This window comes from Suncus etruscus, chromosome 4 (genome assembly GCF_024139225.1).
Source record: "Suncus etruscus isolate mSunEtr1 chromosome 4, mSunEtr1.pri.cur, whole genome shotgun sequence".
Classification (NCBI taxonomy): Eukaryota; Metazoa; Chordata; class Mammalia; order Eulipotyphla; family Soricidae; genus Suncus; species Suncus etruscus.
The window spans coordinates 37,855,137-37,882,595 of NC_064851.1; the positions used below are offsets into that span (position 1 = coordinate 37,855,137).

At 39.6% G+C, this 27,459-nt stretch overlaps 2 protein-coding genes across 2 annotated transcripts in view; both read left to right on the top strand.

Moving 5' to 3' along the window:
* Positions 1–14,371, top strand: part of DNAI3 (dynein axonemal intermediate chain 3) — a 78,915-nt gene extending 64,544 nt beyond the window's left edge. Inside the window, exons 20-24 of the mRNA XM_049772548.1 lie at positions 2,695–2,825; positions 4,982–5,186; positions 6,947–7,038; positions 9,059–9,181; positions 14,249–14,371. Coding sequence (XP_049628505.1) covers positions 2,695–2,825; positions 4,982–5,186; positions 6,947–7,038; positions 9,059–9,181; positions 14,249–14,371 — 674 coding nt within the window. The remainder of the gene's footprint in view (positions 1–2,694; positions 2,826–4,981; positions 5,187–6,946; positions 7,039–9,058; positions 9,182–14,248) is intronic.
* The window catches only part of RPF1 (ribosome production factor 1 homolog), a 1,036,037-nt gene that overhangs the window by 598,377 nt on the left and 410,201 nt on the right, over positions 1–27,459 (top strand). The gene's annotated exons all lie outside the window — the stretch shown is intronic.

The window sequence follows — 27,459 nt, forward strand, 5'->3', positions numbered from 1 at the left end:
CTACTAATATCCATCACCAGCCATAGGTTTTCTTATGATGATAACTTTCAAGAGACACTCTCTTTTCAACTAAGTTTTTGGTGGAAAGCATACCTATTAGTAAATCAAGGCTTACTTCTGGCTCTGTTCTCAAGGATCATTCTATACGAGCTACCAGAGATAAAACCAGGTTGGTTTTACAAACTGAGTTGTGAAGCTAGCATTCTACCCACTGTACTATCTCTCTAACCACATCTATCCATTTTGGGGTGTTGATTTCAGCCACACCCGGTAATGCTCAGGGTTTACTCCTGACTCTGCATTCAGAGATCACTCATAGTCTAAGAGAACCATGTGGGGTGCTGGAGATTGAAACTTTTTTGGATGGTTGCAAAGCAAGGACCTACTTACTGTAGGTATTATTGTTCTGGCCCCTCAATTTTTAAATATACAATATAAGATCAAAGATGTAGAATAGTAGGCTATATGCATGCTATGCATGCAGGAGGCCTCAGTTCACCAAAACAGCCCCTGGACACTAGTGTGTATTGCCCTCAAACTAAATATACAATGCAGTATTATTAACTATAGATAGCATATTGCACATCACATACCATGGAGTATTTTATTTATTTTGTATGCTAAGCTTGTTCTTATTGACTCCTCAACCAATTTAATTTACTCCCTCATAACAACTAATGTACTTGCCATATGAGTGAGTTCAGTTTTTCTGTCTGTGCTCTGGAAACTCCTTTTAAAAAATACTTTTAATTTTTAAAATTTAATTAACCTTGAATTACTAAGTTATTGTGATTGGGGTTTTAGAAATATAATATTTTAATACCAGTCCCTTCACTAGTATCCATTTCTCTCTACCAATGATACCTTCCCCCATGTCTTTCTCAATTTCTGACCTGCTTTTATGATAGATTATTTTTTTAATAATTTTGACACTTTTTTAGTTTACAATGCTGTTGCCAATTAGGTTTTATGCATAATACTTTACTACCCTTCAGCCTGTTTGTTGTAATTTTCTTATAATAAGCTGGCCTGGGGCATCTGGCATGCCACTTAGCCTAAGAGCAACACCATGTAGCTAAATGGAAAAGCTTTCATGGGAGAAAGGGAAGAGAAAGTCATTGGGGTTGAGGACATCTGATATGTTCCTTAAAACAAAACCACTCTTCTGCCACCACTTTTCTGCATGGGTTTCCAGATGGTCTTGCTTCCACAGGGAAGAGTGAATCAGAGGAAATCAAAGCAAAGGACACTTCAGAGGGCTGTTGTGGTTCTTCTGTGAGAGGATGGATGAAGAGTTCATGGAAAGGAGTGGGTCATCTTTGTGAATTAGAACTGCAGGACTTGGAGACAAAGCTCACTAACTGAGGGGATTATCAGGAGGAGGGAGATTTTGGACATTGGTGATGGGAATGTTGCACTGGTGGAGGGAGGCGTTCTTTACATGACTGAAACCCAACTACAATCATGTTTGTAATCAAGGTGTTTAAATAAAGATATTAAAAAAAGAAAAAGAAACAGCAGCAAGAAAGAAGCTTGTACAGGACTATTGAACCTTCATCCATACTACTAATTTTCCTCACAAAGGTGTCCACAACTACCTCTTATGGTACCCTTTTCTTTCCTCTTCTGCTTCCTGTCCATTTTTCCTGCAGCAGCCAGACAGTCCCATAGAACCATATTTCTTCTGGAATAAAATACTCATTAAATCACTTAGCCTATAAACTGACCTCTTTTTTTCTACAAGGCCTTTCTTCTCTGGATTAGACTCATCTAATTCTTACTTAATTTCTTAATTACTTAAGAATTACTTAAATTCATACAGGGAATACCAGAATCTAGTCCCATTATCTTCCTCAGATATTTAACAGCTGTTCAACATCTTTCTCATTAGGATTTTGGTGGTAGATGGGTTTGTTTGTTAGCTTTAGTCTGAAATTTTCTCTACAATGAGACATTCCATTCATATTGCTAGTGAGCTTAAAGGATTTCCCTTTAGAGATTTTTTCCTGAGCATTCATCACAAATTATGGCTGCCTTTTGTTATTCTCTTCTAATTGTTCTTTTTTGTTCATAATAATTTACACATTTAAGTACCTTATTTTATTATTTGGGAGGTAACACCCCTTGGCACCTAGAGACTACTTCTGGCTCTGTGCTCAGAGTTTATTCCTAGCATTGCTTAGGGGAACCATTTAGTGTTAATGATTGAACCACAGTCTCCCAGATGCAAAGCATGTGCTCAGCCTTTAGAGCTTTCTTTCTCAGGCCATCCACTTTATTTTTAGTAAATGCTTTGAAATCTGTTTGTGATGAGTTTTTTTTTTTTTCCTCACAATATGGGCTGCATGAACGTGGGATTATTTTTGCTTAGTAACTCTTGTTTACCTGTCCATTAATAATACCTGGGACAAATAGACAATTGGAGATGTTTATCAACAGAAAGAATAAATGAGAGCATACAGTGTTTCCTCTGAACCTAAAAAGTAGCCCTGGAGGGAAGTTTCCTACAGGAGCAGCTGTCCCCTGCAAATGGCTTGAAACTTTTGCTTTTCTACTCTCAGGTATCATTATCTTGACACAAGACCTGGCCATCTTGAACTTGCCTGTCCCCCAGACTGTCTAATGTTTCTTGTAGAAATGTAACCCATATAATTAAAGATGAAAGATGATCTGATGATCTTTCCACTCCAACAGCAAAGAAGCCAGCATACCTCTATGCTGTCCATGATGGAACTGTTCACACAGTTCAGAGATCACCTTTCTACAAGGACATCATCCTCACCATTGGGGGGTGGAACCTTGCCATCTGGAAAGAAGGGGTTACAGTAAGTTGCCTACAAAACAAAGAAGTGGGTGTATGGTCCTTTGTTACAGAAACACAATAAGAGCACAGACTATTGTGACCTAACAGTACCCAGGGGGCACTTTTAGAGAAATTGGAACAGATGGTCTGAGTTCCAGCATGTCAGCAGAGCCACTGGAAGCCTTTGAAATAGAACCATTTGCTTTTTTCCTGAGGGGAGCAAACAGACTTGACAAACCCCTTGTTCTCTGAAACCTTTGAAGATCTCTTCTTGGAAATAGATTGTGGACCAGCTGACTTAGATTTGTGCTTCTTCTTCCCCTTCAAATACAAGATGAGGTATTGATTCCTGTTTGAGGAGGCCCAAGGAGAAACAATAAATTTGTCAACCTTGCTTTTGCACCAGGAATATGTCAGAAGGTTCTGAAAAAAAAAAACTAAGAAAGCTGTGGTAGACCTGAGATATGTGTGGGCATAGTGAGGTAGTCAGAATGAAGAGATACCTTGAGCCAAGCAGATAAAGTGAAACTGAAAAAATCTAGAAAGATGGAGAAAATCTAGTGAGGCAAAAGTGTGAAAATCAGTATTTTTAATGGTAGTACAGGTTGATATGTTCCTTGGGTAAGCTATTTAAGATGATAAAGGGGCTGGCGCAGTGGCGCTAGAGGTAAGGTGTCTGCCTTGCAAGCGCTAGCCAAGAAAGGACCACAGTTCGATCCCCCGGTGTCCCATATGGTCCCCTCAAGCCAGGGGCAATTTCTGAGTGCTTAGCCAGGAGTAACCCCTGAGCATCAAACGGATGTGGCCCAAAAAATTAAAAAAAAAAAAAGATAAAACATGAAAATAGAAGCATGTATTTTATAGCTGCAGTATATTTTTTTAATAAATTATACATGTTCTTTGGATTAAGTATATAGATACTATATGAATTTTATGTAAGTAAATAGAAGTTGGGGTATGGCTCAAGTGGAAGATCACATGCACACATGGCATGTGGGAGGCCTTGAGTTCTATTCCCACAACTTCATGTTCTCTTCTTTGAGCACCATCATATGTACTCATATGTGGCTTTGGTGTCCTCAAATGCTGCCAGACCTACACAAATATCAAAATCGCAAGTATATATGAGTTATTTTGTCTTTGAAAATGTTGATAACTACTTAAGTGTTAACTACGACTTAAGAAATTACTACAAAAAGAAATTTTGCTCTGTACCAATGCACTTTTGTGTGCAATTCTTTTGAACTAATGATAAAGAAGCTGTTTTTAATAGTTAAAAATAGATGGAGGACGATCACTCAAAGACTACAGAGGTGTGAGGATATTGATTAACCACAAAAACAGAAAGAGTTATCTGATGTGACAAGAACTGCTTGGAGTATCCATGAGTTGTGTCATTCTGTGTTTCCTACCAGACCATTATTTAGTTTCTGATGCATAAAAAGATGGTTCTGTGGTTTAGTCCAAGTTCCACAGGTATAATAGATAGACAGTGGGAGAAGCATGACCAAGGGATCTTCTATCTCCATGAAAATACTCCAAAAAGGCAATTATCTTTCATAAAAAAATTTTTTTAGGAAGCTTTGATAGATTGAAATCTCTTGTAAACAATTTAATCCATTGGATGAAGCTCATAGCTAAAACTGGCTTTTTCTTTGCTTTTCCTGGCCACTTCAGCTGTTTCCATGACAACAAAACAAAGTATTATCCTCCTAATCTTACTTATCTATTATTCTCCCATCTCCACAAAAAGAACAGTGGATTTTTAGCAATAGTTGTTTAAAACTATCAGAGCTCACTTAGAAGGTTTTATCTTTTATTAAAAAAAAAAAGTAATCATTAAAGGACTGGGAAATTACCTCAATGGGCTAAACACAGGTTTGTATGCAAGCATCAGAGGTTCAATCCTCAGCATCACATAATGTCCAACAACCACCAGGTGTGGTCAACTCCCCCAAATCACTAAACAGGGGTATGACACAGTAAGAGAGCATTCAAGAAATGAGCCAGTGATATTATATAAACATTGTACCAGAAAAGAGAATGAGAAATCCTAATGGGTCTAAGTCTATTGTTACATAATTAGAGCGATGTGACTTGTACTTGAAGTTGTGGGGGAAAATTCCTCACACTAAGTAGTAAAAAGCTTTTAATTTGTCTGTTAAAAAATATTTAAAGGCTGGACCTCTGCTTCAGTCATGCTGCTCAGCAAAACGGTACACCTCAGGGCACTGGTCCTTGACTAGGCCTGGAGTCTTTTATATTGGCCGAGAAGATGGATACATTGATATTTGGGATCTATTGGAGAAAACCCATCAGCCAGCCCATTCGCAAAATATTTGTATAACTTCCATTACTTTCATCAAACCCTGGACTTTCTCTGGTATGTCAGTTCTTATCTAATAAGCTAAATCCTTTTGTCTGTGATTTTGTATAACTTAGAAACCAGGTCAGATATTTTCTAAAAAAAATACCATTACTTTTCCCAGTTTTTGTTTTCCATCCTTTGTTTCCCATCCCTTCTTTCCCTTCCCTTGCCTTCCCTTGCCTGTTTTCTCTTATTTTCCCCCACTCCTTTCCTTGACTCTTGCCTGAGCCTCCCTCACAGTTTTCTTTATCAACAATTGTTTCTGAGGTAAATTTTGGCATATTTAATTGCCAAGTAGAAGTTAATTTTGAACTACACAACATAAAGCATCTCTCTCATCTTTCCAGGTCAGGTAGATGTAGATTCCCACATCTCTGTGATCCTTTTCTGCTGCTTTTCTAAACAGAATACATTTTGTATTTTCAAATTTTTAATAGCTCACAAATGTTAAATATCATCACTTTTAAGGATCACCATTGTACAATACAAGCAACTTTTCTTCCTGAAAAGAGGTCACATATTTATTTAAATCCTGAATTAACTTTGAAATGTTCAGGAGGTTATCCTCATTCATTGCTCAAAGTGACTCCTAAAGGTGTTCAAGTGACCACATATATATATATATATATATATATATATATATATATATATATATATACACATATGCCATATATATGTATTTATATAGTCACCTTAGCAACCATATGATGCTGGGGACTGAATTGTATTCAGTTATGTGTAATTATTCAGTGTGTAATTAAAATTCAGTTGTGTGTAAGGCAAATACCTTAACCTCTATACTATCTCTCTAGTTCCAAGAAACTTTATTACTAGATAGTAAATCTTCAGAATATTTAGCATCCAGATCTATTTACTGCTTTGGCTTATAAGGAACCATGTTGTGCTTTCCAGTTTTTGTTACAAAACATGGGTTTTGAGCATGGGGATTAGGAGCTGGGGTTTAGCAATTTGAAACAAATCTTCTGAAAACTAGAAGGGAAATAACATCACATGATGAGATATAAAATTAAAATTCGCAAGCACATTGTTTTATGTTCATTTTAAAGGATCAAAGGATTATTTAAAACCAAAGTTTGTTTTTATACTAAAACTGATTCTGGGGCCCGGAGAGAGAGAGCACAGCGGCATTTGCCTTGCAAGCAGCCAATGCAGGACCAAAGGTGGTTGGTTCGAATCCCGGTGTCCCATATGGTCCCCCGTGCCTGCCAGGAGCTATTTCTGAGCAGACAGCCAGAAGTAACCCCTGAGCACCGCTGGGTGTGGCCCAAAAACAAACAAACAAACAAAAAAACCAAACTGATTCTGGCTCTTCCTTTGAAATTCATCTGGGTGATGGTGGTGTCCTTTAAGACTTTTCTGTATCTTTGGTGAAAATTAACTTCGTGATTTTTCTCTGAAACTATTTCTATGTGTTGTTCCTGCTTTCTTCCCAAGACTGTTCAGAAGTCCCAGCCACAGAGAAGGCAAAGTTTAGTCAGGAGCCAACTCTTTATATAGATACCACGAACACAAGGTCTGTGTGGGCAGAGTGGCTGACAAAGGCTCAGAGTTTCAGCTTTCATTTCACCAAATGGAAAAAATGACTATGACATGTTAGATTCCCCAGTCACGAATGTCTGTGGAGATGGGAAGATCATTACAGCCACAGTAATTTCTTTGGAAAACCACAAAACAACAAAATATTTCATGTTTTATCTCTTAGGTAGCTTTCTGAATGCTCATTTTTTATTCCATTTTCATTTTTTACCTTCCAGTGAAGCAGCAATTTATAGCCATAGCTGATTTTTATGGAACACTGCATATATTAGAAATTCCTTGGACATTAAGTCACCCTTCCACCAATGAGGTCAGTATTTGTAGTTTTGGGAATTTATTTGAACAGATGTTGATGAGGTGGGTTTTAAAAGTGTGTTTAGAAATGACAGCTTTTAGGGGCCGGCGAGGTGGCACTAGAGGTAAGGTGTCTGCCTTGCAAGCGCTAGCCAAGGAAGGACCGCAGTTCGATCCCCCGGCATCCCGTATAGTTCCCCCAAGCCAGGGGCAATTTCTGAGCGCTTAGCCAGGAGTAACCCCTGAGCATCAAACGGGGGTGGCCCGAAAAACCAAAAAAAAAAAAAAAAAGAAATGACAGCTTTTAGAGAAGGGAGTGGAAAGATAAATTAAGGGACTTGCCTTGCATCCTGTCAACCCAAGTATGGGTTCAAATCTCTGGCATTGCATATAACACTGCAAGTACCACCTGGAGTAATACCCTAATAGAGAGTCAGAAATAACTTTTGAGTATTGCTGGGTATGGCAACCTCTTTATAATCATCATTAAATAGAAGTGGCAGCATTTTTACACTAATGAGAGAATTAAAAAATCAGACAAACGGGGGCCAGAGAGATAGCACAGTGGTAAAGCATTTGCCTTGCACATGGCTGACCCAGGACAAACTTTGGCATCCCATATAGTCCCCTAAGCCAGGAGTGATTTCTGAGTGCATGGCCAGGAGTAACCCTGAGCATCACTGGGTGTGGCCCAAAAACAACAACAAAAAATCAGATAAAGGATATAGCTCACAGGTTGACAGTCCGGAGGTGAAACACTTATTTTGCATGTGTGAGAACCTAAGTTGATTTTGTAACAGAGAAAAACAAGTAAATAATATATGATGTGATATTTTCTCTCCTGGAGAAGTTTTGTTCTCTCTTGTCAAGACAACAGGGAAAGAGGCCAAGTTAAAGAAACTCAGTTTGAGAGATTTGGTTTGTAGATTCAAAATCCTTAAATCTTATTCTCCATTTGTAACCAAAGCAAATAAACCTTATTTCAGTGATGACCTGCTTTGGAGAGACTGTAGTAACTTTTTTTTTTATTAATATATGGACAAGGCTGTCATAGGGACTTTCCAAGTCCTTAAAAAGAGAAATGAATGTAAAATGATCAACACAAGCAGGCCAACATGAAATATGCAGAACTGTCATCTGCTGCAAGTCCAGGCAGCCTGAGACTGTATACTAACAGTCTGAGACCCTTACTGCTTACCTTATCTAGGCACTTTGCTGTAGTATTCTGTCCACATACTGTCACACAGGGTTATTCAGTTTTGCCTCCAGCCTTTCTATCATCCACACTAATATTCTCACTTGCATTTTTCAAGTTTCATTTTTGTTATCTCAAAAGTGAAGAAAAGACGGGAAAGAGGGAGATTCCCAGGGAATGAGGAGATAGCTAGGGAGGAATGACATATGCCTTGCCTGCTCAAGTACCTGATTTTGATCTCTGTCAGTGCATCCTGAAGCATTACTTGTGTGCATTCTTTGCTGACTCTAATTCCACTAGACCTAAGAATTAATGCATCTCCATGTGGCCCAATTGGTTAAGTATCACTGGGATGGCTCCTGCTGCCTTTGAGTACTGTTTGGGAGATCCTCCCCACTGCATCCACACAAAAGCAGTCCCTCGTTATTTCTGCTAGAAAAGTGCAGGAGTTTTTCAGCTTTTCCTTTCCAAACTTAGTCCCTTCCTAGAACTCTCCAATTTGCTGCTCCCTAAACCTTAGCACAGTGGCCACCAATTGAGTGAACTCCTCTACTCAAGGGCCTATGGTTAAAGTAGCAGGTAGGGGCAAGAATTGTTCCAGAGGGCTGGAATATCATGGAGGTAGGACGTTTGCTTTACATGCAGAAGGACAGTGGTTTGAATCCCAGCGTCCTATATGGTCCCCCAGGCCTTGCAGGAGTGATTTCTGAGTGTATAGCCAGGAATAACCCCAGAGTGCTGCCAGGTGTGATCCCAAAACAATACAAAACAAAAAGAATTCTTCCAGAGCCTTGAGAACATAGGGTTTCCATGCAGACTCTCTTTTTTTTGTTTCTAACAGCTATCAAGTATGAACCACTATTTTGAGAGAGAAGTCAAGCATCTGGAATATGTGGAGCAGCGTAAAATTATTCGTGAAGAAGAAAAGGTGCAAATGGAGTTGGAAAATGAGAAGAAAAAAATTGTAAGTTGCAGTTGCTTTCTTCTAATCCCGGTGGGAATATATATTTGGTTTTATTCCATAACTTCTATAGAAAGTTTGCACTTTAGTGTTTTCTTATGCTCTCTCTCTCTCTCTCTCTCTCTCTCTCTCTCTCTCTCTCTCTCTCTCTGGAATTTTTGTTTTGCTTTGTTTTGGTAGCCTCATCCTGTGGTGAGGCTACTCCTATTTCTACCACAGAGGTTGAATAGTGCACTGTGTTAGTGGACAGGTATGTAAAACATGTGCTCAGCCTGTTGAGCTATTTTCCTCTTCTACTACACATCCCACCAAGGCATTTATCTGATTGGTTTTTACTCAATAAGAATACAGAACAAAATTTTACTCAATTTAAGTTTATATCACTTCAAATAGGGTAGTATTGAAATATCATTTAAAGATACAATAATTCAAAATGTGAACACTTTCACAGTTTCACAGGACTATTTGCATCAGAGAGTCAGTTCTATTTATTTTGAAAGCAGAAATACTAATAACTGCTCTACAATTACTATAAGGCCTCCATTCATTAACTTAACAAATAGTAGACATTTTATTAAAGGGGAGCTCTTATATAAACAGACAAACAAGTGTGCAGCCAGATGTGAATCTTACTGTAATATATTAAGAGGAGTCAAACAAAAGCACTGAATTTAAAGAGCCACTTTGTTCTATATAAAGCATGGAAAGAGTGTTTAAAGAAAGACAACTCATTATCATTAGAAATATACCTCCTGGGGCCAGAGCAATAACACAGTGAAAGGGCGTTTGCCTTGCACATGCTGACTCAGGATGGACCTGAGTTGGATCCCTGGTGTACTATATGGTCCCCCAAGCCTGCCAGGAGTGATTTCTGAGTGCAGAGCCAGGAGAAACCCCTGAATGTCATGGGTTTGGCCCCAAAACCAAATATATATACCTCCTTATATAATATATAAGTATATTATATATAAATAAATATATATACCCAAAACCAAAACATATATATATATATATATATATATATATATATATATACTTTCTTAGAAGCAACTGCTGATTAAAGGTGAAATAGTAACAACCAACCTCAGATGATTCTGGTGGAGATAATTTATGTTAAAATAGCTAGAGCAGGGGCCGGAGAGATAGCATGGAGGTAAGGCTTTTGCCTTTCATGCAGAAGGATGGTAGTTTGAATCCCAAATTGTCCCCTGTACCCGCCAGGGGTGATTTCTGAGCATAGAGCCAGGAGTAACCCCTGAGCGCTGCCGAGTGTGACCCAAAACCAAAAACCAAAAAAAAAAAAAAAAAGAAAAAAGAAAAAAATAGCTAGAGCACTTAGCCTATGACTGGCACCTAATAAGTGCTAGCAATTGGCAGGAGAAGTACAGCAAGCAGAAAGGGCTCTTGCCTTGTACCTGGCTAATGTGGATTTGATTCTCAGACATCTCAAAAGGACCCCAAGCATCACCAGAGTGAGTCTCTGCAAAGCCAGGAGTTAGTAACCCCTGAGCACCAACTGATGTGGACTAAAATAACAATCAATCAATCAATAAGAGAGAAAGTACTAGCAACTGTTCACAACTTGTATTAGTATAAGCAGGGTAATGTCACACATGGATCTCCCAGGGCTGGTGTTTATGTGTTAACTCCCAATTGCCAGAGATTAGGTAACCATGTACTCTTGTCCTACATTATTGTATTTCCCCAGCACCAATCCAGCACCAGCCATAAAAAGGGTCTGCCCCTTAAGAAAGACCTTAATCAACTATTATTGGCTGACTGGAGCTATAAAATGTCATTTACTCTCCCCACATCCCCTCCAGAATGGAGAATAGGTATGGAAAGTAATGTGGCAGTTGGAAGAGGCAGTTGGAGCAGCAAACTGGCCAAACTGTTTCTACTCCTGTCTACTGCTTTTATCCCTGATTTCAACAGACCTTTGGCTATAACTTTTTTGACTGTTTATTCTTTAATTTATATACCTGTTCCTTTCACCTGGTCCTCAATGTGACCTTACTGGTTCCAAACCCAGCTCTCTATCCCTCTTTCTTCCTCTCCAGGCCTAGAGTTTTGACATAAGGTCCCTGGCTTCTCTATTACAAAAGGCTTGAAGTATCTTCTCAGAGTCCTGCCTGATTGGCATCCAACAAACCAAAGGCCCCCTTGGACTCTGGCAGTGTACTTCAACCTGGGTGAAATCATATCCCCATCTTTTTGCAAACACTGAGTCAAAAGACTACTCACTTTAAAAAAAAAACAGTAATTACAGTTCTAATAGCATATAAAATAGGGAATTTTCTAAGTGGAAATTCAGCTAGATACACAGAACTGGGAAAGTAGCATTTCCATGTGCTCCATAATTTGTGTCAAAATAGTAGAGCATTTAGCCAATGACTGGCATATAGAAAGTGCTAGCAATTGGGTCAGGGAAGATAGTACCATGGATACTATCTCCACCATCTTTATGGAACTATTAAGAGGAAAGAATTAATAAGAACTTTGCGATCTTAGTCAATTATCTACTCCTGAGGCTACAGAAGAGAAACAAGAATTATGGGGAACAAGACAGAAGGATAGGATATACATATTTAGAGCAGGTATTGGATAACCAAGCAATTCCCATTTTCTGATTTTGTAATACTAGTCTCATCATAGGGAGACCTTTAAGGAAACACTATGAGAGGAAGTTACTGGCAATGTGAACATTAGCTCCTTCCATCTGTCAGGAAGCTTGCTGAGTCACAAAAATCCAAGAGTTGGGAGCTATCAATGAACCAGACTAGAACATTGTGGAGAAGTAATTAAAAACTTAGGGACTAGGGCCTGAGTCTTGAAAATTGAAAGTTAAATCAAAGAGATTTGCTTGAATTGATCTGACAGAGGGGGTATAGAAAGGGCCAGTGGACACACACATAGCAGGTGAGACTGAGAGAGCTCATCCCTAGCCACATAGATTCTTCTTGCTCAGTAGCTATAGATTCAAACCAGGCATCCAAAACCAAACTTCCAAACCAGACTTCCAAAAAGGTATAAGCATAGCCTCTACAGAGATAGGCTGAAGAGCAAGGTAGGGATGCATTTTTAGAATTGACATTATCCTGGCCTAGACTCTCAGATACCTGAAAACATTGTATTACCAAAAAGTAAAGGAAAATCTACAGCATCTGTGGCATATGTGATGGACTGAGGTAATCAAGTAACACTGTCTACTCCTCCCCTCCTAAGTTCTGGTTTTTGAAGGGGAACTTACTGAATTAAGTGCTATCTGGATGCCAGGCATTATATTGAGGACTTGAAATGTTTAATTTACTAAGACTCATTGTAATATGAGGTAATAAAGTTAAGAAGGAAGAATGGGAAGAAGGAAAGAGAAAGGACATGGCAAGAAGACAGCAGACAAGCAAGTATCAATCACTGGGAACGTTCAAAGGAGAAAAATAGCTCTTTAAAATTATTCTCTCAAGTGAGGAACTAAAATGGCCGCAGTGGCCATAGCAATTGCCTGGCACGCAGCTGACCCAGATTGGGTCCCCAGCAGCCAATATGGTCCCTGGCATAAGCAGAAGTGATTCCTGAACACAGAGCCAGGACTTATCCCTGTGTACAGCCTTGTGTGGTTCCCCCTCCCAAATTTATTCTCTAAATTTAAATTATAGTGGCTAAAGTGCTGGCACAGTGGTAGGGCGTTTGCCTTGCACGCACTGACCCAGGGTGGACCATGGTTCAATCCCTTAGATTCCCATGTGGTCCCCAAGCCAGGAGTGATTTCTGAGGGGATAGCCAGGAGTAATCCCTGAGCATCACCAGGTGTGGCCCAAAAATCAAGAAAAAAAAAAAAAAGAAAAAAATTTTAAATAATAAAAGCTTAGTGTACCATGGCTGGAGAAAGAGCTCACTGCTAGGCAGCCTCTTCCCTCCCCATCCCATCTGTATTCAGATGCCAAGAGATTACCATTTGATATTGTCCATTCCTTTGCTTTGTTACTTTATATACCAAAATATGAATGAGAAAGCTAGTATTTGTCCTTATCCTTCTAATTTCTTTTTTTTTTTTTTTGTTTTTGGACCACACCCGGTAACGCTCAGGGGTTACTCCTGGCTATGCGCTCAGAAGTTGCTCCTGGCTTGGGGGACCATATGGGACACCGGGGGATCGAACCGCGGTCCGTCCAAGGATAGCGCAGGCAAGGCAGGCACCTTACCTTTAGCGCCACCGCCCGGCCCCTCTAATTTCTTTTAATGGCCTCTTCTAGCTGTAAGTTATAGTAAAAGGCAAGATTTCATATTTTATTTATTTTTTTTTTTTTTTTTTGGTTTTTGGGCCACACCCAGCGGTGCTCAGGGATTACTCCTGGCTGTCTGCTCAGAAATAGCTCCTGGCAGGCACGGGGGACCATATGGGACACCGGGATTCAAACCAACCACCTTTGGTCCTGGATCGACTGCTTGCAAGGCAAATGCCGCTGTGCTATCTCTCCGGGCCCCAAGATTTCATATTTTCTTATAGCTAAACAGTAATTTCTATTATAGCTGAATAGTAATTATTAAGAGAATATAGTGTGTAGAATATACCACAGTTTCCTAATCCTCACCATCCTCTTTGTGTCATCAAACACCAGTTATTTGCCTGTCTTGACTATTTCCAATGAGCATAGTTGTGCAAAATATATTTCTGAATTAATCTTACTATTATTCTTTCTCTTCTCATGGTGCTTCTCCCTTTGTCATGGTGAAGTACTCAGTAGGAGCTTGCAGACTGTCTGAAACCCTTCCTGTCCTTGACGCCCAACCCCAGCCCTGATACCAGGAAATTCCATCTGCTGCATTTCTAGGATTATGCTGAATTTGCTCACCTTCCTCTTCTTGGATCTTTACTGCCCTCAGAGTAGACAATAGCTCCCCTCACTGTTTTAAGTGTTCTCCCACCTTTCCACAAAGATCTTCCAGAGTGAATAACCAGATCAAATGCTTAAAAACAGCCCCTTCTCATTTTCAAGACTTCTAGTTGTCAGTGTTTTTACAAAGGATGTGCTCATTAACAAAAAAAATGTGCTCATTTTCTTCTCCTAGAAAACATATAAGAAGACAAAAGAACAACTCGATGCTGAATTGAAAATGGACTATGATGAGTATTTAGAATTGGAGCGGTCCATCCTTCTCAATCTTGGCCTGTCCAAAATGCAAGAAATATAATATGGATAACTTTAGGAAAGCTATCCTTGGTGGAGTGCTCTTTGGAAACTTCATAAAACTTTTCTTCCTTATTCCATTTATTTGCAATGCTTGATTTTGAACCCAGATTTCACACATGCAAGACATATTCTACTACTGAGCCATATAACTAGTCCTCCTTTATTTTTGTTCATTATTTTTATATGTGATAAAATAGCAAATTTAACATTAAATTGATTTATTTATAAATATGAAACTTTTATTTCTGTGCTATTAAAACCTTTGAGTTATAACAATAAGAGTATCTGTCTCAATTTTTAGAGTTTATGTGGATGAAACTTCACACTGAATATGAAAGGTATCATTAATAAAATTCTCATTTTCATCCAGTAATGTGGTGCTTCAGTCAACATCAGAACTCCACCTCCAGTCCTCAACATTCATTTAGACCTCTTTGTTTGAGATAGAAGAGAAATAAAACTACTGCCATGACTAGGTTGCTTTTGTGGTTATCTCTTCAAAAAGAGTGCTCCCCCTGAGTCACTGACCAGATTTTATGGTTTTATATTAATGAAATAGAACCAACTGAATCCAGAAATAAGTGGACTTTAAAAAAAAAGGAGGAAAACACAGGAAGATCACTCACTATGAGTGATCTGGGGAGTAAAATGTCAGTAGAAAATAAGTCAGAAACTAATTAAATGAAAGACTTTATGTAATCAAATAGATGCAGAAAAATATTTGATAAAATCTGACATCATAACTGTAGAAAAGAGCTTAAAGTGTTGGAGCTAAGGTCTCCAGCAAAGATCTATACCTGACATTTTATGTGCCACCACCATCATTCCAGGGAGTTCAAAAAAAAACAATAGCACAGGTAGTCAACAAAGCACATGAAAGTCTGAGAGTTAAAAAACAACAACAACAACAACAAAAACTTCTAAGGGCTGGAGGAATAGTATAGCAGTAAGACATTTGTCTTGCACACAGCCAACACAGGTTCAATTTGGCATTCCATATGGTCCTCCAAGCCCACCAGAAATAATTCTTAAGTGCAGAGTTAGGAGTAACCCCCAGCTATGACAGGTACGGCCAAAAAAAAAGAAAAAAGAAAGAAGAAAAACCTATCTATTGCAGTCAGAAATGACAAAAATGAAGAACATTTTAGATGATATTAAAAAAATGTTAATGGGGGGCCGGAGAGATAGACAGCGGTAAGGTGTTTGCCTTGCATGTGGAATGTCGCTGGTTCGAATCCTGGCATCCCATATGGTCCCCTGAGCCGGCCGGCTGTGATTTCTGAGCGTAGAGCCAGGAATAACCCCTGAGCATTGCCTCCAAAAACAAACAAACAAACAAAATATTAATGGAAACTCTGAATAGTTGAATAACAAAAGCTGAGCAAAAGATCATAGGGCTTCAAAGATGAGAAAAAAGAAGTCACTAGGAAACTAGAAAATATTCTGAAATGAACAGTATACCAGAGAACTCTGGGATGAGAACAGTATACCAAAGAACTATGGGATGAGTTTAAGAGGAACAATATAAGAAGCATTGAAGACTGCAGGACAGGAAGGCAAATGTGATGAAAAATCAGTAGTTAAAATAATCATCAATAAGAATATCCTAAGTTTGATGATTACAGGTAGAGTGATCAAGAAACAAGAAGCCAGTAAAAATAAACTCAACTAGGAAAACTACAAGACATATTGTATTCAAAATGACAAGATGACAAAAATAAATATAAAAAAATTCAAAAATAGAGAGAACACTGAAAGCAGCAAAATAAAAAAAGAATTTACATACTAAGAAAAGGCCATAAAATGTATAGCAGATCTATAAAATGAAACTGCAAGCCAGAAGAGTATAGAGGATCTAATGCAAAAACCCAACCAAAAGGACACCTCACCTCAATAACTCTGATATTCATTTGGAACAATAAACACCCTCAACTAGCTAAAGCAATCCTTGGGAAAAAGAATATGGGAGGTGTTACTTTCCCCAACTTTAAACTGTATTACAAAGGAATAGTTATCAAAACAGCATGGTATTGGAATAAAGACAGACTCTCAGATCAGTGGAATAGACTTGAGTACTCAGAGAATGTTCCCCAGACATACAATTACCTAATTTTTGACAAAGTGGAGCAGGGAAAGCCTCTTCAACAAGTGGTGTTGGCAGAACTTGTTAGCCACTTGCAAAAAAGCGAACATAGACCCCCAACTAACACCATGTATGAAGGTAAAATCCAAATGGATTAAAGACCTTGATATCAGACCTCATTCCATAAAGTATATAGAGCAACACATAGGTAAAACACTCCATGACATTGAGACTAAAGGCATCTTCAAGGAGGAAACTACACTTTCCAAACAAGTGGAAGCAGAGATAAACAGATGGGAATACATTAAGCTCAGAAGCTTCTTCACCTCAAAGGAAATAGTGCCCAGGATACAGCCTCTCACCGTGTGGGAGAAACTATTTACCCAATACCCATCATATAAGAAGCTAATACCCAAAATATACAGGGCACTGACAACTTTACAAGGAAAAACATTTAATCCCATCAAAAAATGGGGAGAAGAAATGGATAGACACTTTGATAAAAAAAAAAAATACAAATGGCCAAAGGCACATGAAAAAATGCTCCTCATCACTAATCATCAGGGAGATGCAAATCAAAACAACTATGAGATACCATCTCACACCACAGAGATTGGCACACATCACAAAGAATGAGAACAAACAATGCTGGCGGGGATGTGGAGAGAAAGAAACTCTTATCCACTCCTGGTGGGAATGCCATCTTGTCCAACCTTTATGGAAAGTGATATGGAGATTCCTCCAAAAACTGGAAATTGAGCTCCCATTCGATCCAGCTATACCACTCCTAGGGATATATCCTAGGAACACAAGAATACAATTCAAAAATTCCTTCCTCACACCTATATTTATTGCAGCACTATTCACAATAGCCAGATTCTGGAAACAACCAAGATGCCCTTCAACAGATGAATGGCTAAAGAAACTGTGGTACATATATACAATGGAATATTATGCAGCCATTAGGAGAGATTAAATCATGAAATTTTCCTATACATGGATGTACATGGAATCTATTAGGCTGAGTGAAATAAGTCAGAGGGAGAGAGATAGATGCAGAATAGTCTTACTCATCTATGGGTTTTAAGAAAAATAAAAGACATTTTTGCAACAATCCTCAGAGACAAAGAGAGGAGGACTGGAAGTTCCAGCTCACTTCATGAAGCTCACCACAAAGAGTGATGAGTGAGGTTAGAGAAATAACTACACTGAAAACTATCATAATCATGGGGCCGGGCGGTGGCACTAGAGGTAAGGTGCCTGCCTTGCCTGCGCTAGCCTTGGACGGACCGTGGTTCGATCCCTCGGTGTCCCATATGGTCCTCCAAGCCAGGAGGAACTTCTGAGCGCATAGCCAGGAGTAACCCCTGTGCGTCACCGGGTGTGGCCCAAAACCAAAAAAAAAAGAAAAAAAGAAAAAAGAAAACTATCATAATCATGTGAATAAATGAGGGAAGTGGAAAGCCTGTCTAGAGTACAGTGGAGGTGGGTTGGGATGGAGGAGGATTTGGGACATTGGTGGTGGGAATGTTGCACTGGTGAAGGGGGGTGTTCTTTACATGACTGAAACCTAACCACAATCATGTTTGTAATCAAGGTGTTTAAATATAGTATTTAAAAAAACTCTGTCCAGCTTATCATTCAGATTATCATTCAGATTTGAAGGAGTAGTATAAATAAGCATGGATAAGCAACAGTTTAAAGAATTCATGGCCTTCAGACCAGTTTTTCAAGAAGAGTTAAAAGAACTTCTCTAAATAGGACAAACATGAACATTGAGTGTAATATGTACTAACCATGTATATGGTTTCTCTCTACTGTATTGGGAAAGATTGATGTATTTTCTAATAATTCCATTTGTCATTCCTTTAAGTTTTATTGGAACAAGTATTATGAAATCAATTTATTATGTGCCTGACAAGGGAGTACTTTGTGGCATAAGAGAGAACCTGAGGATGTTGATGAAGGGAGGGTGACACTGGTGGTGCAATTGATGTGGGAACATTGTATGCATGAAACAAATCTATTATCAGATTTGTAAATGTGGTGTCATAATTGAAAAGAAAAGAAAAAAAATTATATAAAAGCACCCTCAAATCAAAGGAGAAATTTAAATTCTCTTGAGAATATTAAACACTCTTCTTTAAAACTGTTCATGAGAGAAACTTTTTTTTTGAGAATTAAAAATAGTTTTCAAAAATTAATTAAAACATTACTCCATAGAAGCGGGCATGGGGGAGAGTGTACGAGGAAAGGCAAGAGAGAAACTGGTGACATTGGTCACAAGAAATGTACAGTTGAGAAGAGATGGGTGCTGGACATTGCATAACTGCAGCTCAAACGTGAACAACTTGGTAACTATAAGGAATAAAAATTAATTTTAAAATGTTCAAGGGCTGGAGAGATAGTACAGCAGGTTAAACATTTGTCTCGCGCACAACCAACCTGACTTTGAGCCCCAGCATCATGTATAGTCCCCAAGCCCTTCTAGGAGTACAGTGTCAGAAGTAAGTGGGTGTGACACAAGCACAATGTTCCACCCACTCCAAAAAATGTCTTAGGTACTCCAAAAGTCAGAAATGCCCATTTAGCCATCTATATGGCTCAAGACAAGCGACTTTTGGCTGTGAAGCAGTCTTTACTCCTTTTTTGTTTTGTTTTGTTTTGTTTTGGGTCACACCCAGCAGCGCTCAGGGGTACTCCTGGCTCTATGCTCAGAAATCACTCCTGGCAGGCTCAGGGGACCACATGGGATGTGGGGATTCAAACCATCGTCCTTCTACATGCAAGGCAAAGGCCTTACCTCCATGCTATCACTCTGGCCCCTATTCCTTAAATTTTTGAGTCTTTTGATTAAGTCTAGTTAAGAATATTTTATTTGAAACATTTTAATAAGGGGTAAATGAGCACCTGTACATAAATAATGGCCAACTAATCCCTGTCAATCTCCTTGCTTTAGAGCTCAGGCTAAAGCCTTAAAAATCACTCTATTTTTTTTTTCTCTCAGAGTCTACTGCCAATCAGTGAGCACATTTTTTTGAGCACACCATTAAGATACAGAACCTGATCACTTCCCTCTTTCCATTCTAACCATAATGGCCCAAGGCTCCATACACCTCGCCACAGCCAAGAAAGGGTGGTTTGAATGAGAGTCAGAAGCTGTCATTGTGCCCTGAGCAACTCAGCTTTACAGCTCAGGCAGAGCACAAAGTGAAGGTTTTCATATAAGCTTCAAATCATTTATCTTCTTCCCTTCTTTGTACCAAGAATCATCAAATAGGTCAGGTAGGTTCCTTATCCCACACGTGTGTGTAAGATTCTGTGTGTTCTTCAGCTATGTTTATTTTTGTTTTGGGTACTCTGTGCCAGATCACACAATTTTAAGCAGGGTGCTCTGTGTCATTAGAAAGGGTGATATTTGAGTCAAAGACCTGAAGTGGGTGAGGGATGTTGCCCTGTCCTCTCAATGAGCAACATATTGGATTGCCTAGTCTTTGCTTCCCAGTCCAGCTAACTTCCACTTAGGTCTCTCACATATAACTGTTTGTGGCCACCAACCCCACCTCCCCATTTCCAACATGCAAATGAAGCAGGAATTTCATAGAATATAAATGTCATATATAGAGACATAAGTCTAACCCCCAGGTCTGCACATTATTCAAACAAAAATAGGGTTTTATTTGGCATATAAGAAATAGATAAACCTAGAGTGATAGCACAGCAGTAGGGCACCTACCTTGTATGTGGCGACTCAGGACAGACCTGGGTTCGATTTCTGACATCCCATCTGGTTCCCTGATTCTGCCAGGAGCAGATTTCTGAGCGAATAGCCAGGAGTAACCCCTGAGTGCTACTGGGGTGGCCCAAAAACCAAAAAAAAAAAAAAAATGGATAATAGATATAGTCCTGTCTGCCTTAGAAAAATCAAGTAAAGGGCTAAGAACAGTCCTTAGTCAATAGCAAGTAAAACATACATTCTTGCCATTATTTTGTCTATCTTCAAAATACAATATGATTATAATATTTGTCCTAGAAACCAAACACAAGGCTTTTATTGTTTATGAGAGCAATTGCTATCAGTTCAGTAGGATGTTTCTCATATGCTTATAACCTGATTTTCCTGGTCTCATCATCTCACCAGCTGATGGCCACTAAAGGGATCACATATCAAGAATTCAAGGTTCAAGAGATCTTGGGCCCGGAGAGATAGCACAGCAGCATTTGCCTTGCAAGCTGCTGATCCAGGACCAAAGGTGGTTGGTTCGAATCCCGGTGTCCCATATGGTCCCCCGTGCCTGCCAGGAGCTATTTCTGAGTAGACAGCCAGGAGTAACCCCTGAGCACCGCCGGGTGTGACCCAAAAACAAACAAACAAACAAAAGAGATCTTGTCCCATCTGTTTATCCTGTAAAATGTATCCAAACAGTCATGGGGTGAAGGTGAAAGTCAGGTATATTTAAAAGCAAGTGCACAAAACCCAGGCAAGCGCTCAAAGCTCCCTTTTCTCTGCATGCTAAAACTACCAAGTCACATGAAATGTGGGGATATGGGGCAAGATGCTGGGATGGAGCTGGTCCTTTGAGATACAGACTCCAAGTCAGGGCAAGATATACATAAAATTTATGGGGGAGAAAGCAGAGGCAGAGACTTTTCAGGCCAAGATGCAATCTGTTGCCCCTGGAAGGAAAGATGGAAGGAGTGACTGAAGGGGTATCATGCATATCAATTTCAGAATTCAGTACTTGTCCAGAGTTTTCATTTCCAACTATTGTAGTCAAAGTGGTCCTTCTCTGCCCTGATTGCATTCCCCTGCTTTTTTTTGTTTGTTTGTTTGTTTGTTTGGGTTTTTTTGTTTTTGTTTTTGGGCCACCCCCGGCGGTGCTCAGAGGTTACTCCTGGCTGTCTGCTCAGAAATAGCTCCTGGCAGGCACTGGGGACCATATGGGACAACCACCACCTTTGGTCCTGGATTGGCTGCTTGCAAGGCAAACACCGCTGTGCTATTTCTCCGGGCCCTCCCCTGCTTTTTGTAGCAAGTCTCCTACCATGGACCAGTAGTCCTGGTCCTTTCCTCTATTGTCTTTGGGTATTATACCATTCTATTTTTTTTTTTATCCCAATGAATGTTATCATTTTTGTGTGTGTGTGTGTGTGGTTTTTGGGCTACAGCCGGTGACGCTCAGGGGTTACTCCTGTCTCTAGGCTCAGAAATCACTCCTTTCTTGGGGGACCATATGGGGTGCCGGGGATCAAACCTAGGTCCGTCTTAGGTTAGTGTGTGCAAGGCAGATGTCCTACTGCTGCTTGTGCCACCTCTCCAACCCCCAATGAATGCAGTCATTCTGTCTATCCCTCTCCCTCTGACTTATTTCACTCAGCCTAATACTCTCCATATTAGTCCACGTATAATCATTTTTCTTAACATCTATGTAATGTGTCTCATTGTGTAGATATATCATAAATTCTTTATTCATTCATCTTTTATTTAAAAAAAATAAAAGGAGTGAGGGCAGAATCATGTAATTCTTTGACCTCTCTGCTGTTGCCTCTCTCTGACATGGAGACTTCAGAAATGGTGCCACTCACCAGGCTCCTCCTCTTTTCCTAAAGCCTCCAAACTGCTGAAGCTAGTGTATGCTTTTCTGGTATAGAACCCCTGCTAGAAATAAGGCCAACCATGCTGAATCCATCAGGGAGCACAGTTGAGGCTCAAGCTAGGAAGCCAGCTCCTTGGAACTAAAAATGTTGGAACATCAGGCATAATAGAAAATTGGATTACTGGCCCGGAAAGATAGCACAGCGGCGTTTGCCTTGCAAGCAGCCGATCCAGGACCAAAGGTGGTTGGTTTGAATACCGGTGTCCCATATGGTCCCCCGTGCCTGCCAGGAGCTATTTCTGAGCAGATAGCCAGGAGTAACCCCTGAGCACCGCTGGGTGTGGCCCCCCCAAAAAAATGGATTACTGCTATACATCCTTCTTTTTCTTTTTTTTTCTTTTCTTTTTTCTTTTTTTTTTTTTGGTTTTTAGGCCACACCCGGCAGTGCTCAGGGGTTACTCCTGGCTGTCTGCTCAGAAATAGCTCCTGGCAGGCACGGGGGACCATATGGGACACCGGGATTCGAACCAACCACCTTTGGTCCTGGATCGGCTGCTTGCAAGGCAAATGCTGCTGTGCTATCTCTCCGGGCCCCCTTCTGTTTCTTAATGTTCCAGATTTCTCACTCATTGCCCACTTCCACTCATTGCCCACTTTCCATCAACTGTACCATGGATCATTCCACTATTCTTTTTCTATTTTGAGACTTCTGGGGGGTCAGTATCCAGTGCAGTGTAGGAAACCGGACTTGAGATTCAAGCAGACCAAAAACTAGAATTCCATAAGCTATAATTATACATTCTCCCTAAAAAGATAATGTCTGCCAAAAACTATGCACAAAATTGGTGCTTAATAAAAGTCACCTCCTTTACAGATTCAGATGTGCTCACATACATCAGAAAATTCTCATGTTTCCTTTTTTTCCTTAGGTCATAATGTCTGATTTTGGCATTTTTGTTATTAATAATAACTGGAATGTCTCTCTCATGCTCAGGTACAACTTAAGCTGTAGCTTTAAAAGCCTGGTTTAATATTAGTCTTTGGTCATTTTAATAGGAGACCAGATATTTTGGTCTTGAAATTGAAAAGGTAGATTTTAATACCTCAGCAGAATTTAACATGCTATGGCTCCTAAGAAAATTAATCATTGGAATAATTTATTTTGATGAATGTTTCAGTTTTACAAACTGGAATGATTTAGTTTTACCCATTAAGCAACGTTGTATAATTAAATGAATATGTTTTCAGGTCTTTAGATAAATGCATCTTTTGTGTGTATTGATTGACTGCAGTACGTGATGGCTTAGGGACATCACACGACTTCACTAATCTACAGCTGGAAATGATTAACTTCTACCCAGGCTTCTGCCCAGAGCCCTGCTCCAGGCATAGCACTCTACAGTTGCTAGGTTGCCATTGACAGGCCAGAGACTATGAAATTGAGTAGGGCCCCACCACTGAAATGAAATACCATAGTGAAGGGCAAATTAAATCTCATGTGACAAATTAACTCCTACCAGGACAGAAGAGCTGCTTAATGATACAGGCTATGCCTCCTCAAAACAGAACCTTAGCATCAAAGAAACTAAATGTGAAGGTATATTGGAGGAAAAAAGGTTGTTTTTTGTTTTTTTAAAAAAGAGAGAAATATAACTGCTTTCAAAAGCCTTCTTGTTTAAAAGTTCAACATGAGAAGTATGTACAGTAAATATGGTAAATAATATAATTTGTATTTATCAACAATAACGACAATGTACCAATTTAGAAAGATTAGGGGTGTAGTAGGCGCCAGATGAAAATAATGGCCACCAAAATTTCACAAGTAGTTTGGTCTAAGCTGATACCTCTTTGACCTTCTCAGGAAGATTTGATAATTCCAGTTGCCTTAGGGTTTTAACAAGCAATATGAAGTATTTGTTTGTGCCTGCATAGAGGCAAGATATGGTGGTGGGAGGGTGACTGGAGATAGTGGTGGAGGGAGGGTCACACTAGTGATGAAATTGGTTTTGAACCAATCCAGTGCCTGAAATGACTGCATTATGAACAAGTTAACTTGGTAATCATGGTATTATGACAAAAAATAGAAAGAAAAACAAAACAAAATGCAAGGAAGTCATAGAAAGAAAAGACCATTGCTAGGTTTGAATTACAGCATTAGATTTATAGTCTGTTGTTCTGTGGTAGACATTACATAATTAGTCAAGTTGATCATATATTTTAGGTAAATCTATTTTAGAATTAATTCTGAGATACAAGCCCATTATTTTATGATCTTTAATCTGGAGAAATGGTGGTTTTACATCAAATATGAGCAGTCTGTCTTATAGTGTTTAAATGTTCTGATCCCAATTTCCTTTATCTGTAACATATTAATCATTTTTTCTAAGTTTAATTACATCAGAAAAAAGAAATTTTTGTTGTTGTTTCTTTATGCAGTAACACTGAGACAAAATATGACAACAGAAAATGAAAAAATAAATAACACAAAGTAATTCTCCCCAAAAAAGGAAGATTGGGGGTGGAGGGAGACTTCTTTAAGTTACATAAGTGTACGATAATGTAGGTTAATTTTATTCTTTTTTTTTTCTTTTTTTAAAAGACATATTTTGTGGGGGTTTTTTGGGGGGTGGACACACCTGGTGGCTCTCAGTGGGTTATTTCTGGTTCTGCACTCAGAAATAATTCCTGGCAAGCTCAGGGATGCCAGGGATGGAACTTGGGTTGGTCACATGCAAGGCAAATGCCTTACTTGCTGTACTATTTCTCTGGCCCAAATTTTAATTTTTCTTAAAAGGGGGAAAGAAAATATAAAAAACAAAATACCTGGCATGATTCTCTTCAACTAGTATATATTAATATTTATATATTGTCTTTAATATATATATACATATCTATCTATCTATCTACCTATATATTACAAGGCTAGAACGATACTGCAGTGGAATGGAGCACATGCTTTGCATGCAGAAGGCTTGTTTTGGATTGCTGGCACTGAAAACTGAAAACTGCCAGAAGTGGTCTCTGAGTACTGCTATGTTTGGCTCAAAACCATCAACAACAATAACAACAAGTAGATATTCTAGCCCATTTCAGGAGCCATGTTTTTATGCTTAAATCTCTTAAAATTTTAGAAAGAAAGATGTACTTTCAAATCTAAAACAAGAGGCTGAAAAACTCCAAGACACATCATAATTAGAATGACAAATACCAAAAACAGAGATAGAAAGCATCAAGATCAAAGAAGGAACTTACATACAAAGAAAATCCATAAGGAGCCAGAGTGATAGCACAGAGAATAGGGTACTTATCTTTCTCATGGCTGACCCAAGTTTGATTCCCCAAATCTCATATGGTCCCTGAGCCCACCAGGAGTGATTCTTGAGTGCAGAGCTAGGAGTAACCTCTGAGCACCACTAGGTGTTGCCTAAAACCAAACCGAACAAAAAAAATCTCATAAAAGGTAAGCAGGGTAGAGGACATCGAGAAAGGCAGGAGGGGAAACTGGGATATTAGTAGAAGGAACTAATTGTGCACAGGTGAAGGGTGTTATACATTATACATTGTATGGTAAACTCAATCATGAATGATTTTATAACTGAAAATAAAGTAAAAATTGTATTATGAATAATATTGTTAATCATGATTTTAAATAACATCATTTAAAATATGGTGGGATATATTTTAAAATAAAATTGAATGGACATCTCACCAATAACTTTCTACAATATCATTCACTTTTTATTTATTTATTTTGGGTTTTGGGCCACATCTGGTGATAATCAGGGTTACTTCTGACTATGCGCTCAGAAATCTCTTCTGGCTTGGGACACCAGGGATCAAACTGAGGTCAGTCCTGGATCAGACACATGCTAAGGCAAATGCTATACTGCTTCGCTATCTCTCTGGCCCCTCATTCACTTTTGAAGGAGCAATACAAAGCTTGTCCAAGAAGAATAAACAACAATTTAAGAATTTCATAGCTTTGAAACTAGTTTCTCAAGAAGTTTTGAGGGTTGTAAAATAAGCTTACAGGCAAAGAATTCATTTTAAAAGTGAGTTTTGGGGTGGGCCAGAGAGATAGCATGGAGGTAGGGCGTTTGCCTTTCATGCAGAAGGATGGTGATTCGAATCCCGGCATCCCATATAATCCCCCGAGCCTGCCAGAGGCGATTTCTGAGCATAGAGCCAGGACTAACCTCTGAGCACTACCGGGTGTGATCAAAAAAAAAAAGGGGGGGGGGGCGGAAAGATAGCACAGCGGTGTTTGCCTTGCAAGCAGCCAATCCAGGACCAAAGGTGGTTGGTTCGAATCCCGGTGTCCCATATGGTCCCCCGTGCAAGAAATAGCTCTTGCAAGAAATAGCTCCTGGCAGGCACGGGGGACCATATGGGACACCGGGATTCGAACCAACCACCTTTGGTCCTGGATTGGCTGCTTGCAAGGAAGATGCCGCTGTGCTATCTCTCCAGGCCCGCCAGGAGCTATTTCTGAGCAGACAGCCAGGAGTAACCCCTGAGCACTGCCGGGTGTGGCCCAAAACCCAAAAACAAACAAACAAAAAAAAGACTGGGGTGGCTATACTTAAATGAGAACTGTGGAACATAACTGAAGGGCAGTTAGAGAGAGGTTCACTGCACTGCAAGTATTCACTAGGAAGCACCAAAAGGATCAAATATCCAGTAATAATAATCAATGAAATCAATTGTGGGGTCTTTGAAATATAAACATGATTTATGAACCATTAGCTAAACTCAAAGAGAAAAGATTCAAACCGAATCAAAAATGAAAGATGGGGGCCGGAGTGATAGCATAGTAGTATGGTGTTTGCCTTGCATGCGGCCAACCCAGGATGGACCTGGGTTCGATCCGAGCGTCCCATATGGTCCATGAGCCAGGAGGGATTTCTGAGCGCATAGTCAGAAGTAACCCCTGAGCGTCTCCAGGTGTGGCCTCCAACACCCACCTCACCAAATGAAAGGTGATAGGTCATGATTAATAACATAAAGATTCAAAGGCCCTTCAGGATTTACTTTAGAAATTGGAGCCGGAGAGATAGCACAGCGGCGTTTGCCTTGCAAGCTGCCGACCCAGGACCTAAGGTGGTTGGCTCGAATCCCTGCGTCCCATATGGTCCCCCGTGCCTGCTAGGAGCTATTTCTGAGCAGACAGCCAGGAGTAACACCTGAGCGCCGTCGGGTGTGGACCAAAAACAAAAACAAAAAAAGAAATCATTATGCCATGAAATTAGAAAACCCTAGAACAAATTAATAAACTTTTGTATTCATAACCTTCAAGGCTTACCCAAGAGGAAACAGACCACCTGTTTTATATCAAGAACATTCCTGGGCCCGGAGAGATAGCACAGCGATGTTTGCCTTGCAAGCAGCCGATCCAGGACCTAAGGTGGT